The 14751-nt window shown below is 43.0% G+C and overlaps 1 protein-coding gene and 1 long non-coding RNA gene across 3 annotated transcripts in view; one reads left to right on the top strand and one right to left on the bottom strand.

Moving 5' to 3' along the window:
- Nucleotides 1-13219, bottom strand: part of Aqp9 (aquaporin 9) — a 36714-nt gene extending 23495 nt beyond the window's left edge. The window contains exon 1 of the mRNA XM_076926235.1: nucleotides 12847-13219. Coding sequence (XP_076782350.1) covers nucleotides 12847-12957 — 111 coding nt within the window. The 5' untranslated portion in view covers nucleotides 12958-13219. The remainder of the gene's footprint in view (nucleotides 1-12846) is intronic.
- Nucleotides 10033-13500, top strand: LOC143439739 (uncharacterized). Of its 2 annotated transcripts, none has more exons than XR_013107784.1 (3): nucleotides 10033-10224; nucleotides 11245-11654; nucleotides 13319-13500. It is a non-coding gene; the product is annotated as an uncharacterized LOC143439739 (long non-coding RNA). The 2 variants fall into 2 exon arrangements; XR_013107785.1 differs by lacking the exon at nucleotides 10033-10224 and adding an exon at nucleotides 10610-11010.
- Nucleotides 13501-14751: the final 1251 nt, after the last annotated feature.

Here is a 14751-nt window from a genome sequence, read left to right on the forward strand (position 1 = left end):
ACCCTCCCACTCGCCTGCCCACCTGACACATCTTTCCCTTTAAGCTCTTGGAAACTGAACCTTTCCAGGGAAGAAGCCTGTCCCTCACGCTAGTGGCTGACAAAGGAAAGCAAACAAGAGCAGTTGGCGGCTGAGGGCTAAGGACTTGGTCAGGACCAGTTTTGTGGAGAGGAAGCATGAGGTGACTTCCTAACCATGGTCCTCCATCCCATCCTGAGAGAAGAAACAAACACAGAGCTGTTCTTTAGGGGACAGTGTTCTGCAGCAGGTTCCTTCTTCTGTCCATCTTCTGTTTCATATATATGGATTATTTTTGAGAGTCTAAGGTAGCCCAGGCTGGCCTTAAACTCACTGGTAAACAAGGTTGACCTTGAACTTCTGTCTACACAGGGCTCAAATCACAGGCATGGACCACCACACCATTTATGTGTTGTTAGGGATGCAATGGACTTGGGAATTCACACCAGTTTATGTGGTGCTAGGAATGCAATGGACTTTGGGATTCCTGTCTGCTGGGCAAGCACTCTACTGACTAAGCCCTAGCTCCAGGCCACAACAATCTTTCTTAGGAGCAAAAGAAAATCTGCTTTATTCAATATGAGACGACTATGAAATCCCCACAAAGAAAGCGAAAATTCCCTATGACATTTTTAGTACACATTTATGAATGGTAATCCCCCAGATACAAATACAAGCTCCTCCACGAAGGAAGGCCAAATAGATAAAGCAATCAGCTCCCAACATCTTGAGAAGATAGAAGGGATCTAAACTATTATATTCTGGGCTTTAGTAGGACAAAGTTATAAAACAAGCACAGGGGCAATTAAGGGAAAGTTAAGGGAATAAAAATACAGTGACAAAACTGAAGCTTCTGTGACTAGTGTTGCCCAGATTAGACACCGTGGAATTGGGAGTTAATGAGCTGCAGCCCAATGTAAGATAACCACACGAGGCTCATGATGAAGGGAGTGGCTATGAAAAACAAACTAATACCAGCACTTGGGAGCAAAGGCAGGTCTCTGTGAGTTCGAGGCCAGCCTGGTCTAGAGAAACCCCATCTCAACAAAACAAACAAACAAACAAACAAACAAACAAACTCAAAGGTGGTGAAAGTCACACAGTCAATTTCTAAAAACAGACCACAAGAGAGACAAGGTAACAAAGGCACTAATTCTCTACAATTGGCAAAAATGGCTAATCTTTACACTGAAGGTGAAGAATGAATATATAGTCAGTCATGTAATAGAAAATCTTAGAATTAACATTTTTTAAAATTCTAATATTATCTACCAAAGAAATACAGATTTTTAAGGACCTAAAGGCTAATAATAGACCTGAAACAGAAACAAGAGAAACTTGGAAGATGCCTGCCTACTATAAAGACACTAGTTGATCATTTAACAAGGAGCACATCCACACAGAGGTGGAGGCACATTTGTCCCATGTCTATCTACCTTTTTGGAAGGAGCAAGGACCAAAGATTTCACATTTGTGGAGGTTTCTCAATGTGGCACTTTGAGATGTGCATTCAAGACAATCCTGGAGCTTGGATGCTCTGGCCACGATACTCTGAACACGCCTGGTCTCAGCAAATCCCGAACAGGCACAACTCATCACTCAAGTGATCCTGAGATATGACATCCGATGAAATAAACTGTATATATGCAGAGAGTGAGGGCAGAGCAGAAAGAGCTTAGCAAAAGGAAACGGCTTGGTGACCCGAGGCTTCAAGAACACTGTCAAGCTGGCAGACCGTTGAACAGCAGCACACAAGACAGGTTGGTATGGAGAACTTAATCTTATTAATATTGTAATGAAATAGAAACTAACAACTCGTTTTTCTTTTAAATTAGAAAATGAGTCAGTAGATGTAAGTAAGTCTGCACTGATAATAGTATCAAGAGAGTTAAAGGAGAAGGGGCTTGAGGGGAGCCGCCTGGGGGAGGAGGTGGGAAACTGGAATGTGTAGGATTGCTTACATGTATGGAATTATCAAAGGAGAAGTAAAAGTTGTTCTATCTTTTAAAGTCACTAAAAATGACACTGATGGGAAATTGAGATATGAAATGGGATTAATGGGAGGGAACGGATGATCAGAGTTAGGACTACAAAGAGCGTCACACACAAGGCGAAGTTCCCATAGCACACAAAGGGCCACGGGGGAGGCAGATGTGGGGTGAGGAAAGTGAGGAGGCAGTGGGAAGACAGGACGGTCAGAGCAGATACCACTGGAGCGGAAAACAAAGAAGCCTTTGTAAAAACTGGAAAGAAGACACAGCTGCAAGGTTCAGTAGAGATCTCAAGAGCCAGGGAAAGCTATGTAGACACATTTCAAATTTGCTGCTTTCAAAAAAAATGTTGGTTTTAAAAGGATTAGCAACTTTGAAAAGGTATGTGTGAAACAGCAAATGAGACACAATGTCTTTCTCTTTCCCTTTCTTTTCTAATTTATTGGGGCTATTCATTTGCTTGTTTGTTGAGAAGGGTCTTGTGTAGCCCAGGTTGACTTCAAGCTACCCGTGGCGCTGTGGATGGCCTTGAATCCTGAGCCTTCTTGACTCCACCTCTCAAGAACAAGAAGCGCAGGTGTGTGCCACCACACTTGGCTGGATTTCTTAGATAAATATATCAATTTCTAAAAATGGAATCAAGAACAAAATCTAAACTGAACCTATGACTTTATAAAAAGAAGTCTTTCCTCTCCTCATTTCTTCTCTTCCTCCTTCCTCCAGTGTGTGTGTGTGTGTGTGTGTGTGTGTGTGTGTGTGTGTGTATTTAAGGACTATATAACTCCCACCATATAGAAAGTATTCTTGGGCCAGTGAGATGATGGCTATGAAGGTAAAGACACTTGCTGCCAAGTCTGACAACCTGAGTTCAATTCCCAGGATGCTCATGGTGGATGGCAAGGACTGGCAAAATATACTCTGACTTCCACATGCACACATGACCACACATATACAAGATAAAGAAATAAAATAAAAATTAAGCATTTTACAAAATAGGTAGGAGAGAAATAATTCCAACACATTTTAGGGGCCCAATGCAACCTCAGTAATAAAAGTAGATAAGGATAATATATAGAAAATACGATGTTGGGGATAGTGAGATGCTCAGTTAGAGCACTGGCTGCTCTTCCAGAGGACCTGGGTTTGGTTCCCAGCATCCACATGGCAGCTCACAACCATCTGCAACTCCGGTTCCAGGGAATTCAATGCCCTCTTCTGGCCTCTGGAGACATCATGCATGTACATAGTACACATACAGATATGCAGGCAAAGCATTCATATTCATACATATATAAGAAAAACAGATAAATCTTTTAAAATTATTATCTATTATCTAAATCTTTAATAAAATATTTCACATAAGGGGTAGGATGATTAATTAGAGATTAGTACCAAGAATGTGGGGCTTAATTGTTGCTAAAATTGTTTATCAATAGAATTGACCTTAAAAGCAGATAATGCAGACTCACATGTTTATTAAGCATGTAAGCAGACTCAAATGCTTACATAAATCTATGTGCTTAATAGCTGCAGAAATTGTACTCCAATTTTTTAAAATCAGCCCTAAATATGAATTCTTTTGCAGTTACAATATTCTCCAGCATCCCCCAGAGATCATTATACTTACTTAATATCAAAAGATCATGAAGTTGACAATAAAGTGTTAGCATCACTAAGGCTTTCTACTGACAGCACACAAGAAGTTCAAACTGCAAAAATGTGATCGTAGAAGAAATCAAGTGTTTAAGGAACAAAAAATAGTGAAGTCTTTATTACCTCTAAATGAGAAATCCTTGACAATAGCAAAAAATAATAATAATTTTAAAAACCCCTATTTTAGAATGTATATGACTGATACATAAAATTCTAGTGAAAAGACAACTAATGATAGATCCATTTTCATGTTTATAGATGAGAAAATTCAACATTTTGAACATGTTCGTTGTATCTAGAGTGAAGCATAAATTTAATTCATATTTTCTCTTGAAGAACTTGATAAGTTGATTCTGCAGTTCATATAGAGAAATGAAAGGTTGGCAATACTGACAAATGGTGACAATTGAAAAAAATTGTCAGAAATATGTAATTTGTAACAAAAAATGTGGCATTAGTACAAGTCTGGACATTAGTCACATTGTTCAATCTGACTGATTGCTGTAGACACAGAAATGAAATATACACATATGTGACCTGGGAGATGACAAAGATGTCATCTGGATCCATGAAGAACAGAAGCTATGCTCAGAAATGGGGCGGAGCCAGCTGGGTATCTTTCCAGACAGGAATGACAGACACCTATTGTACAACACACATCAAAATAAAGTCTACAAACTCAGAGCTCTAAATATGAATAAAAAAAATGCAGTTGACCTCGATAAACCACAGGATATCTTTAGTGTCTGGTTCTAAAATATCTACATCCTATAACTGTGAAGAAAATGTTTGAAATCCCAAAGAGGATTGGTCAGAAGACAAGAGCAGGGAGCACATGTCCTAAAATACATGTCTTCACAAGGAGAGAAAAACCTGAGGGGTTCAGAGAAGTGTGCACAAAAATGATCATCATACCAGGCTAGATGAAAAGAAGAAGAAGAAGAAGAAGAAGAAGAAGAAGAAGAAGAAGAAGAAGAAGAAAAGAAAAAAACAATAAAACAATAAAAGAAAAAGAAAATTACTACTGAAATTCTCTGTCCTATCTTTCAAGGGAATGAGGGGGGGAAATAGGAAAACAGGGCATTCACACCCATACTTTATACAAGGAAAATGGAAAAGAGTCATAGGTTGCAACTGGAAGCACAAATCTGAAGGAAATCACTTTGGAGAGAAATCTTAAAACCTCACTTAAGGTTGAGGAAGCTGGTGCTGGAGAAGCCAACAGACCTAGACACGCACTCGAGAAAACGCCTGCAAGCATGTACAGGAGACCTGTACAAAGATGCCTGCTACAGGAATGTGGCCTGCGGAGAGCAGCAGTTCATGAGGTCTTGGCACGGGTGAGTTAACACCCTTAAATTCCACTACACAGGTCCGAGAAGGCAGGAAGACTACGCCGCCATGTATAAAGCGGCCAAAGCAGTAACAGATGACTGCATGAAGAAACGGCAGCCCAAATTCAAGGCATCTCCAGGAATGTTGACTTTAGCATAGTGGAGGGAAAGCAGAGATTCTAACTCTGGCTCTGCAGTTTGCGTGCTTGGGCAAGTCACTTAAGCCCTAACTGAAAGTCACTCACACTGGGCCTTAGTATCATGAGAACAATACCCTCACCTCAAGAGACTGTTGTTTTTTTTTTTTTTAATAAGCGTGTCTGGTTGTAAAAATTATGTTTAATAAGCGATGACCCATTTATTCCACCCTTTCTTGCCTTTATCCTACACAGTGGAGGAACGCCTGCATCTTTTTGCATCTAGAGCCCCGGTGAAACACCCCTGACTGGGATGGGGGACAGTTAGATCTTCTATAGGATTGGAGTTCAAGCCTTAGGCTTTCTAAAAGGTCTAGAGCACCCAAGTGCAGAAACACAAAGGCCTCACGTGTCACACACAAATCACAAATAAATAATAAAAATGATTAGAGCTTGGTGGAATTGACTTGGAGAGTTCTGATGCCCTGCTGGGTGGGGCAGAAAACAGAGCAGAGTTCTGTGAGACTGTGGGTCTCTGGTACCTCATCTGAAAGATGGTGGCATCAGACCTCACATCAGACTGAAGCCCCCATGTGGGAGCCTGCGGACAGAAGATCCCGACAGCTCAGACAAACCCTCCATGTGGGCTAGCTTTTGTGTGACTCTAACAAAATATCTCTGAGAAACAACATGTCAGAAGGCAAGATTTGCCGGGCGCGATGACACATGTCTATAATCCCAACGAAAGCTAGAAAAGAGATCAGATCAAGGCCAACTCACCTACACAGCACGACTGAGGCCATCTTGTCCTACATGAATGAAACTTTGTCTCAGAAACAAAACAAGAAAGGGAGCAGAGGAAGAGAAAGAGGATGATGAAGAAAGGTTTATTTTGTTGGTTCATAGCTTAAGGAGTTTAAGTTGATGGTTTGGCCCACTTGTCTTCAGGCTTTTGGTGAAGTGCATGGGGTGGTACATGGTGATGGAAGCAAAAACGAGAAAGGAAAGGGCCAGAGTCCCCTGCAACCTAACTTCCTCCATGGGACCTGTGCCTCTCAATAGCATCACAGGTTATGGACCAAAGCCTTTAACACACAGGCTTTGGGCAGATTTAAGATCTAAGCTGTAGCAACTATCTTTGGCTTTAATGAGTCAGTGCACTGCTGATTGCAGACACTTCTGACTCACTGCCCCATGGGCCTACTGGAAGCTCTAGCTTCCTGTAACCCTCAGTCTTCATCATTCAAGGCTTCAAAACCGGAGGTGGTCTTACAAAACAATAACTGGATGAGTATATGGAGAGGAAACAGAAAGACTCTGACTGAGCCATATAGAGTCAAGAGTCAAGTAAAGGGTCTTTTGAGATCCAGTTCTCAGTAGGTCTTTTGTCATGAGACAAAAGTGAGGTCTCATGCTGAGAGTCATGACCCACTCAATTTAATCTCAACTCTCAGGAGGCAGAGGCAGGCAGATATCTGTAAGTTCCAGCCCAGTCTGCATAGCAAGTTCCAGGCCAACTAAAACTATATAGTGAGATCCTGTCGGGAGTAGAGGTCTCCAGGTGAATCCAGAAAACAGAAAACTTAAAAGAAAGTTGTGTACTACATGGTACCTATGAGCCATGAACGGATGGGTGGGCGGCTGAAGCACCTCAGGACTCAAGTGTTGCAAGACCATTAGAGTATGTTTGTAGGAAACAAAGATGTCCCCATACTGCTAGTAGACCTTTTAGTAAGTGCCGCAGCCACAATCATATCTGCTCTGAGTAGTGATCATTGTGACATCTCTGGTGTCTAAAAATGGTGGTGTGTTAGGAATGGCTGCAGTCAGAATATCAAGGCCAGCTCTTGTGTTCAAGGGCTGGGGAATCCTGGATGAAAGATTTAAGGATGCCATTCCTGTTTCTTTATCTAGACAAACTGACCTAGTCAGTTTCCTTACTCTGTCTTCCAGGAAAGGTAGAAACAAGGCAGAGTCCAGATGAGTACGCTCTGTGCTCACAGGAAGAAAAAGCACAGAGGAAGCCCAGGGGCCTAAGGCTGGGCTGCTGGCTAAGGCAGATTCAAAGAACACAGAATTGCATCAGCTGAGCCTCACCTCCTCTTTCAACAAAAAAGGGTCAATCGACACGTACCTATTCACCCTTATCTTAGTACCCAGTGTTTCTGAGTAACCTAGTAGACCAGAATTACATTGGATTATGCCCCTATGAAGTGGATGTCTCTTTTAATCAGGAGGCTGAATTTCTTAAAAATGTGACGATTTCATTTGAAACTCAGACCACATACTCTTTGAAAATATCCTTGATAGGAAGTGCGCTTGCAATCTGAAACGCGTGCACTTTATGGTAACAACTTCTCTGACTAGTATGTCTGACCAAGAATCTGCCCAGAATGGAATATGAAACCTGATGATGCTCCCAGAGAGGGGCCAGTCATGGAGGAGAGCAACTACAAGGACCCTTGTACCCCGTGGGATCTGTGATATCCACAGTCCATACTGCCCACATCCCTACCCCTCTGTATTCTGTGTTCCAGAACAATTGCTTTTAATTTTCCTTCAGGGCACAGATCAAGGGCATTGTGTTTATTTAAAGCAGTTGTTATCTTTTTACTCTAGAGATACCAAAAGATTGGTCTCTAACATGGGAGAAATGTTGGTAGTAAAAAAGAATTACGGGTCTTCCCCGCTGTCCACAGATCTGCTTCAGAAAAATTGCCCTTCCCCTCAGCATCAAGGGTAAGAGGAGCTTTGCATCAAAAAAACCCAAGTATGGGAAGAGAGACGAGTACACAGAAGAGTCTAAGGCAACCACAGCCTCTAAGAGAAACAGTGACAGGTCCTGGGAAGTTCAGTGGAGAAAGAGATTTTCATTTTTTGTGGGTCCCATTTGTATTTGTGCAGAGCTCTGTGGAAGAGGCAGAAGAAAGGTATTGGCAGATGCCCAGGAGGAGACAGGGGTGGGAGGGGAGGTGGGGGGATTGTTGGGGTTGATCCCCATGCAAGAAAGGGGGAAAAGGAGCCAGAATTCTAGAACCATTTCTGGTGCCAGGGACTTTATGTCATGGGCACTCAGTTCTCACCTCTGTGATGGTGTTAGTTCCTTTTGAGACTCAGGAAGACTAAACTCATTGTTTAAGACCACAATGTAGGGGAGAAGCACAGCCTGAGGCAGCAGGGCATTGCTAGCTTCCCTGGGAACCTTAGGCTAATGCAACTTCTGCAGTTTGCTATTCGCATGCTGCAAGCCTAGGAGAAAGCAATCCTTGCCATTGGTTACCTCCTACCTGCATTTCATATGTGTCCACTCACATAAGCAGTCTTTCCCCCGCACCCCCCACAGGAGAGGTGAAGGCACTGGGTCCCAAGTGCCATGCCTAGTATCATCAGCCTGGCCATCCATTTACCATTCAATTCTTATGGCCATAAGCACATGCCTGCTCATGGCTTCTATCTTTGGAAACACTGAAGAAAGGGGAGAGGGTGTGAAAGTAGGAGTAGGGTGTCTACACTACCATACAGTTGCCCTAGCCTTGGTTAAAAAGTGAAATGGTAAACTTAAGATCACAATTAGAAAGAAATCTGTTTTAATGTCTTTCAGGTGTGGGCATTTAGCTCTTTGAGGCCTTACCCTTCCCTTTCCTCAACAGTTTATGAAGGATTAAAAAAAAAGAGAGAGAGTGTTAGCTGCAACTTGTTATTACTGACATAACTATGAACAATGTTATATAGCGATCTTGGTAATTAGATACGTAAGCAGCCCGACACACATTGTGAACTTGCCACATGCTCCCTTTTCTTCGACTCAAAATGCTTAAACCTTCCTTCTGCAAGAGGGCAGGCACACTGGCAACCTTTCCCTAACATTGCTAAGGATAAAAGGCCTATATCTAAAAGGTCCCGGTGTTTAACAGGCCAGATTCTGGCTCATTCCTTGACTTATAACTTGCTTGGTTTTGTTTTGAGTCACAGTTGACAATTTCTTTCATGAGCCTTTTCTTTCCTGAGGGCCACTACCGGGCCTCCTTGGCCATTTCAATCATGGGGTGAATGAGTTTGAGGGGGGAACCCTCCAGAAGCAGATTCTGAGATGGCTTCAGACTCCCAGGATCACAGACAAGGTGGGCGTGATGTGTCTAGCTTCTGCCATCTTTTCAAAGTTCTCCTCCCAGGCGTTGTAAGGGGACAAATCATTACCAGAAAAAGCCAGGCAAGATTTGCATCTGCTGATAGATCTGAAATAATGTATTGGGGTGACCTTAAGCAGAAATATGTGTTCCCCATAGCAAGGACTCTGTCCAGGTTTGATGGAGAAATGAGCTGAGATGGATTTCAGTGAAATGTCTCCTGATAAGGCTGGCCACTAAGTGGGGGAAGCTGGGACTGGAGATCCAGTAACAACCCTCAGAACTGCCTTACATGTATAGACTTTAGAGGGAAGGGCCATCTGAGCTGGAAAGGAGGGGTGCCTGAGCTGAAAGGGAGGGGTGCCTGATTTTAGCAGATCCATGGATTTAATAGACAGCATGTGAGCCTGTAATTTAGGAGGCTAATTCACTGTACCACACTACCATGGGGCTGCTGCATGCTGGGAGTTTAGCACTTGGGAAGAGTCCTAGATAGACTGGACCCTACATGAGGCTGACCCCCCTCTCCAGGGTAGCATCTGTCAGCCAACTGTCAGGGAATTTGTTGTTTAAAAACTTATACTTTTTATCTGCACTTCTCTTTCAGGCTTACACAAAACAGAACATGACAACTCAGGTTCTAGATCATACCAAGCATTACTTTAGCAAATAACTGTATGAAGTAAATTGGAATTTACCATTCATGACAGAACTGCCTTTGGCCAGAATAAAGTTCAGTTTTCTACCATGCAGCATTTAGATATCCTGTGTCTAGCTTCTGCCTGGAATTGTGGGTCTGTGTGGGTGAAACTGTTCTCATTTCATGGAAGTCAACACAGAACATGGTGACCACAAATCCATGGAATTGCTCCCCATAAACAAGCAGACAGTCTAGTTTGCAATAGACATCAATGATACTCAACAATGGCACAGTTCGAGTGGAGAGAGCATCAGGATCTACTGGGTGAGTGCTCAGAGTGACCTTCCGCCATTGCAGACACCTTTGGTAAACTCCAGGTTGTTTGAACTGTGTTTCTAACTGATCGGTTCCAATTTAAAATTCCTACAACTCTCTCCTTGGGTTGCCATTCGTTGACTTGTGCATTTCACAGAACTCAATGGAACCCTGAGTTTACAGGTTTATTCTAAAGGATTCTGTGAGGGGTGGAGAGGAAAAGAAGATTGAGGAATAAGAGGAGAAATACAGGTTCCACATCCACCCTTTTGGACCCTGTGCCTGTTTGGCTGTCTTTTCAACTTTATATGGAGACCTTACTACATGGTCAAGACTGAAGCATGAAGGTCAAGTGGAGAAATGGTCAGAATGTTGTCTAAGGCTATATAACTAGGTTAGGGCTAGAAGGCATAGCTCAGGGGAGAAAGTGTCTAAATATCAAGTACACAAGGCCTTGGGGTTGATTCCAAGCACCGAAAAACAAGTTAATAAAAGTCACTGAGTGGGAAGCCAGCAAGCTTGTCTGTCCAGATTCTTCTCTGTCCCTCTCTGTAATGACATTCCTTCTTCCAGGCTATGAGGCTGGGTCTTTCTGAAATGAGGGTCTTATGACCTATCATTTCATGGGCTAGTTCCAGGAAATTCTTTTACAGCAAGCTTGAGAAGTGGGGCGGGTGGAGATTGAGAATTTCTGGCCTTGGGGAAGGCAACCTCAAGTAACCGTGGCCAGCCTTAGGGAAGCAAGCAGGATGATGGGAGCATGAGTGAAGATGGCTCAGAACTTCGTGATCTCAGGTGTGAAGGGTTAGGAGCAGTTTTCAGCGTCTTAATGTGCAATGGGATTATGAAACTGATTCTTAAGAAACAAGGAGGGGCTTTGAACCTTTTTCAGTTGCAGAAAAGGAAGTTGAGCTCCGTTCCTCTTCGTTTTCTGCACTGAGAGGTGATACAGGCTCTGCTTCGAGTCTCTGTGTTAAGTCATGGTAGGCTCAAGTCAGACTGTGCCGACAACTCTTTTTTTTTTTTAAGGTCAGATTTTCAAACATCATTACCCAGGATGGGCTTGGAGGTGCACACCTTTAATCCTGGCATTCTGGAAGCAGAAGCATGTGGATCTCTTTGAGTGTGAAGACAGTCTGATCTATATAGTGAATTCTAGGCCAACTGGAGGTAAATAATGAGACCCTATTTAAACAACAACAGCAACAGCAACGACAACGACAACGATCACGATCACGACCAAGACAATGACCCCGTGACTATGGTGAGAAAAAAAAAGAGCTTCCAGACAGGGAAAAGTAAGAAGGAAAAAACTCTCCCAGTCCTGACTCAGCCTACACATCCTACTCCTTTCCTTCTTAATGATCCAAAGCCAAGAATAATATGTACAACTTAAGGACAATCGACTAGAATCCTGACAAGCTGAAATTACTCCTGAAGTAAGAGTCTCCCCACCCTCTCCCTCCCCCTCCCCCTCCCCCTCTCCCCATTCCTTTCCCTCCCCTCTCCCCTAATCCCCCCCTCCCCTCTCCTCTTCCTCTCTCCTCCTCCTTTCCCCCACCCTTTCCCTCTCCATCTCTCTCTCTCTAGCATGTGTGCTTTCTAAAAAATTAAATCAAAATAAATAGTTCTCCTATGACAATAACTTTCTCTTTACAAATGGTCCAGAGAATGGTAGAACTTAGAAAGCCTGGAGCCAGGGCTCATACCCCTTCAGTAACTAGCAATAGTTTTCTGGTCTCCATTTTATTTTATTTTATTTTATTTTATTTTATTTTATTTTATTTTATTTTATTAACAGCTGAGCAAATCTCCTTCAGAGATTCTTAGGCCTGTCCACATTTATCTCTATGAAGTTCTTATAACTGTCCATTTAAAGACCTTGAGAGATTTGCTCGAGCTAAGTTAAATCAAAAGGGGGAAATTATATGAAACCAACACAGGGCTACACACACACACACACACACACACACACACACACACACCACACCAACCCCAAGTTCTGGTTTACTAAGTAGGTCCAGTGAGATGGCTCAGTCAATAAAAGTCCCTGCCACCAAGTCTGATGACCTAAGCTCCATCCATGGAATCCATATGGTGGAAGGAGAACTGACTCCAGCAGGCTGCTATAACCTGTGTGCATGCGTGTACACACATAATAAATAAATAAATAAACAAACAAACAAACAAACAAACAAACAAACAAACAAAACTGCCAGGCACCTCTTGGCAGCCTGCTACATGCTATTCATATCTATTGACCATTAATGCTTGTTTCAGGTGACTCAGTCACCAATTGGGAAGCAAGCTGGGCACACAGATCAGTTCTTCAACTCAAAGAAATTCTAGCAACTCACTCTTTCATCATAAAAGCCACTTTAAATGAAGAAGTACCCCCTCCCCCATCCCTACTCCAATCAACTGTCTTGGTTACATGTTAAGAGCAAATGAAGTCCTTATGGTGTGGTCACCAAATAGCCAAGCAATTTAGAAAGTAACTTGCTGCTTCCCAGAAGGGACTGGAACTGATAATCAGAGAAAACAAAAACAAATGCCCTGCTCCAGAAGCTTGGCAGCCAGGAAGGCGGGGTTAGGTCAGAACTGAGGAAATCAAACTCGGGAAATACTCACAATCATTATAAAGGTGCCCAGGAACTCAGAGAGTGTCTCCTTAGCTATCCGGCTCTTCAGGGCCAGCCTCTGCATGAGGCTCTTCTTGCCTCTGATCTTCTCAGAAGGCATCTTGGGGCTTCTGCCAGAGGTACACTTTCCACCAAGGTCTGCTTGCTCTGTTCCCTGCCTTCACTACCACATTAAAACAAAACAAAAAACAAACAAAAAACCCCACTTATTTCCGTATGTCTCTGGAGGTGACTAGAGAGTTACTTGACTGTGTGAGAGTCTGTCCCAATTAGGAGCTGTGACTTAATCCTTGTCTGCCTCTGCTCTCAGCCCCTCCCTCTCTGCAGTTTGTTTGAAGTAATGAGTTATAATCCCAAATTCTCAAAATGATCCTTTTTGTACCTGATAGATTAACCATTACCTTCATTCTCTGTTCGCTGGCTACTTTTTCTCTGTCGGCTTTTTTTTTTTTTTTCTCCAGGAGATGAGAAAAGAGATGTTTCATTGGTTGTGTTGCCAAACCAGAGATGGGCCTCGGTCCAGAAAAGATTTACGTGTTACACAATTTCAGCCTTCTGATGATCTGTTTTCTCCTACTCGGAAGTGGGCAGTTTGGGTGTAATTTAGAATTGTTAAATAAAGGATGGATACCTTCACTGTGAACACTCTCTACTGAAGGTTTTCTTCCAAACCAGAGAGAGTAAGGGAAAGAGACTAGTCTCCTAGTGGTGCCTCAGGGAGTTCATGTGATTGCTGGAGAGCTGAAGTCTCTAAAAAGGGCTCTAGAGATCACTAAATTGAAATATGGAAGGGCAGTCTAAAGGTTCCACAAAGTAAGTTTATGGGACACAGGTTAGTGCTGCCTTTAATCCCAGGGCTGGGAGGCAGAGACAGGTTGACCTCTGAGTTCAAGGCCCCAGCCTGGTCTACATGAGTTCCAGGACAGTTGGGGCTACGAGGCTACGCAGAGAAACCCTGTCTTGAGAGGAAAAGAAAGAAAGGAAGAAAGAAAGAAAAAAAGAAAGAAAGAAAGAAAAGAGAAAAGAGAGAGGGGGTGTTTATGGGACAAGATGGGAACTCTCTCTTTACTGAAGTAGTCTCCTTATCTGCTCAGCAAAGTTAAGGATTCAAGAATCAGAAGGACAGAGAAAGCAGCAATACACACCAAAGGGCTGGAATTCTAGCCCCTGGCCAGTCAATCCCATCCCAATTAAAGAAGAAAGGGGAACTAAAGTGGGAACTATGTCCCACTAAGGTGTCTAGTTTAAATCCGATGAATTAACATCCTGGCAGGCAACAGACTACATTTTATAGTATTGTCTTGTCCTGACCAAAAAGCAAGCCCTGATTTCCAAAGCTGGTTTGTCTGAAAAGACGGAATTCAAGGCAGTAGTCTCTGAACACCCCCAGGCAGTCCACTTGAACCCATGCTATGTTCCCTTTCTCCCTCCCTCTCTACCTCTCTTCCTCCCTTCCTCCTTCCCTCCCACAGAGCAGCCTGTGCAGTTCCCATCTTCTCTGGGGCCCTCCCCTACCTTTGCAGGAGGTCCTCAGTCATTTCCAGCTGAGGAGGCAGGTTGGAAGGGAGGAGTAGAAGACATGAAGAGAGCAGCTGGGTAAGAGCCCAGGGGCAGGATCAAATACCTAAGCTGCAGGTAAAGTTTACAGTCCGGACCAAAGAGGTCATGTTATAACAAAAAATATCTAGCATTTTGGCTTTAACTCCTGATTAAATGATCATGGTGAGGATGTGGATAAGAAACCCAGAAGTTTGCTTTAACTCCTGGTTAGGTGATTATGGATAGCTTTGTCTTGGAGAGTTTCCTATGACCACATTATGCCCAAGTCCTGGTGGCTAGACCAGAGGAACAGGACTTTATTACTCTGACTTCAGCTAATAAGACACAAAGCATG

The sequence above is a fragment of the Arvicanthis niloticus genome, chromosome 27, assembly GCF_011762505.2.
Source record: "Arvicanthis niloticus isolate mArvNil1 chromosome 27, mArvNil1.pat.X, whole genome shotgun sequence".
Lineage (NCBI taxonomy): Eukaryota > Metazoa > Chordata > Mammalia > Rodentia > Muridae > Arvicanthis > Arvicanthis niloticus.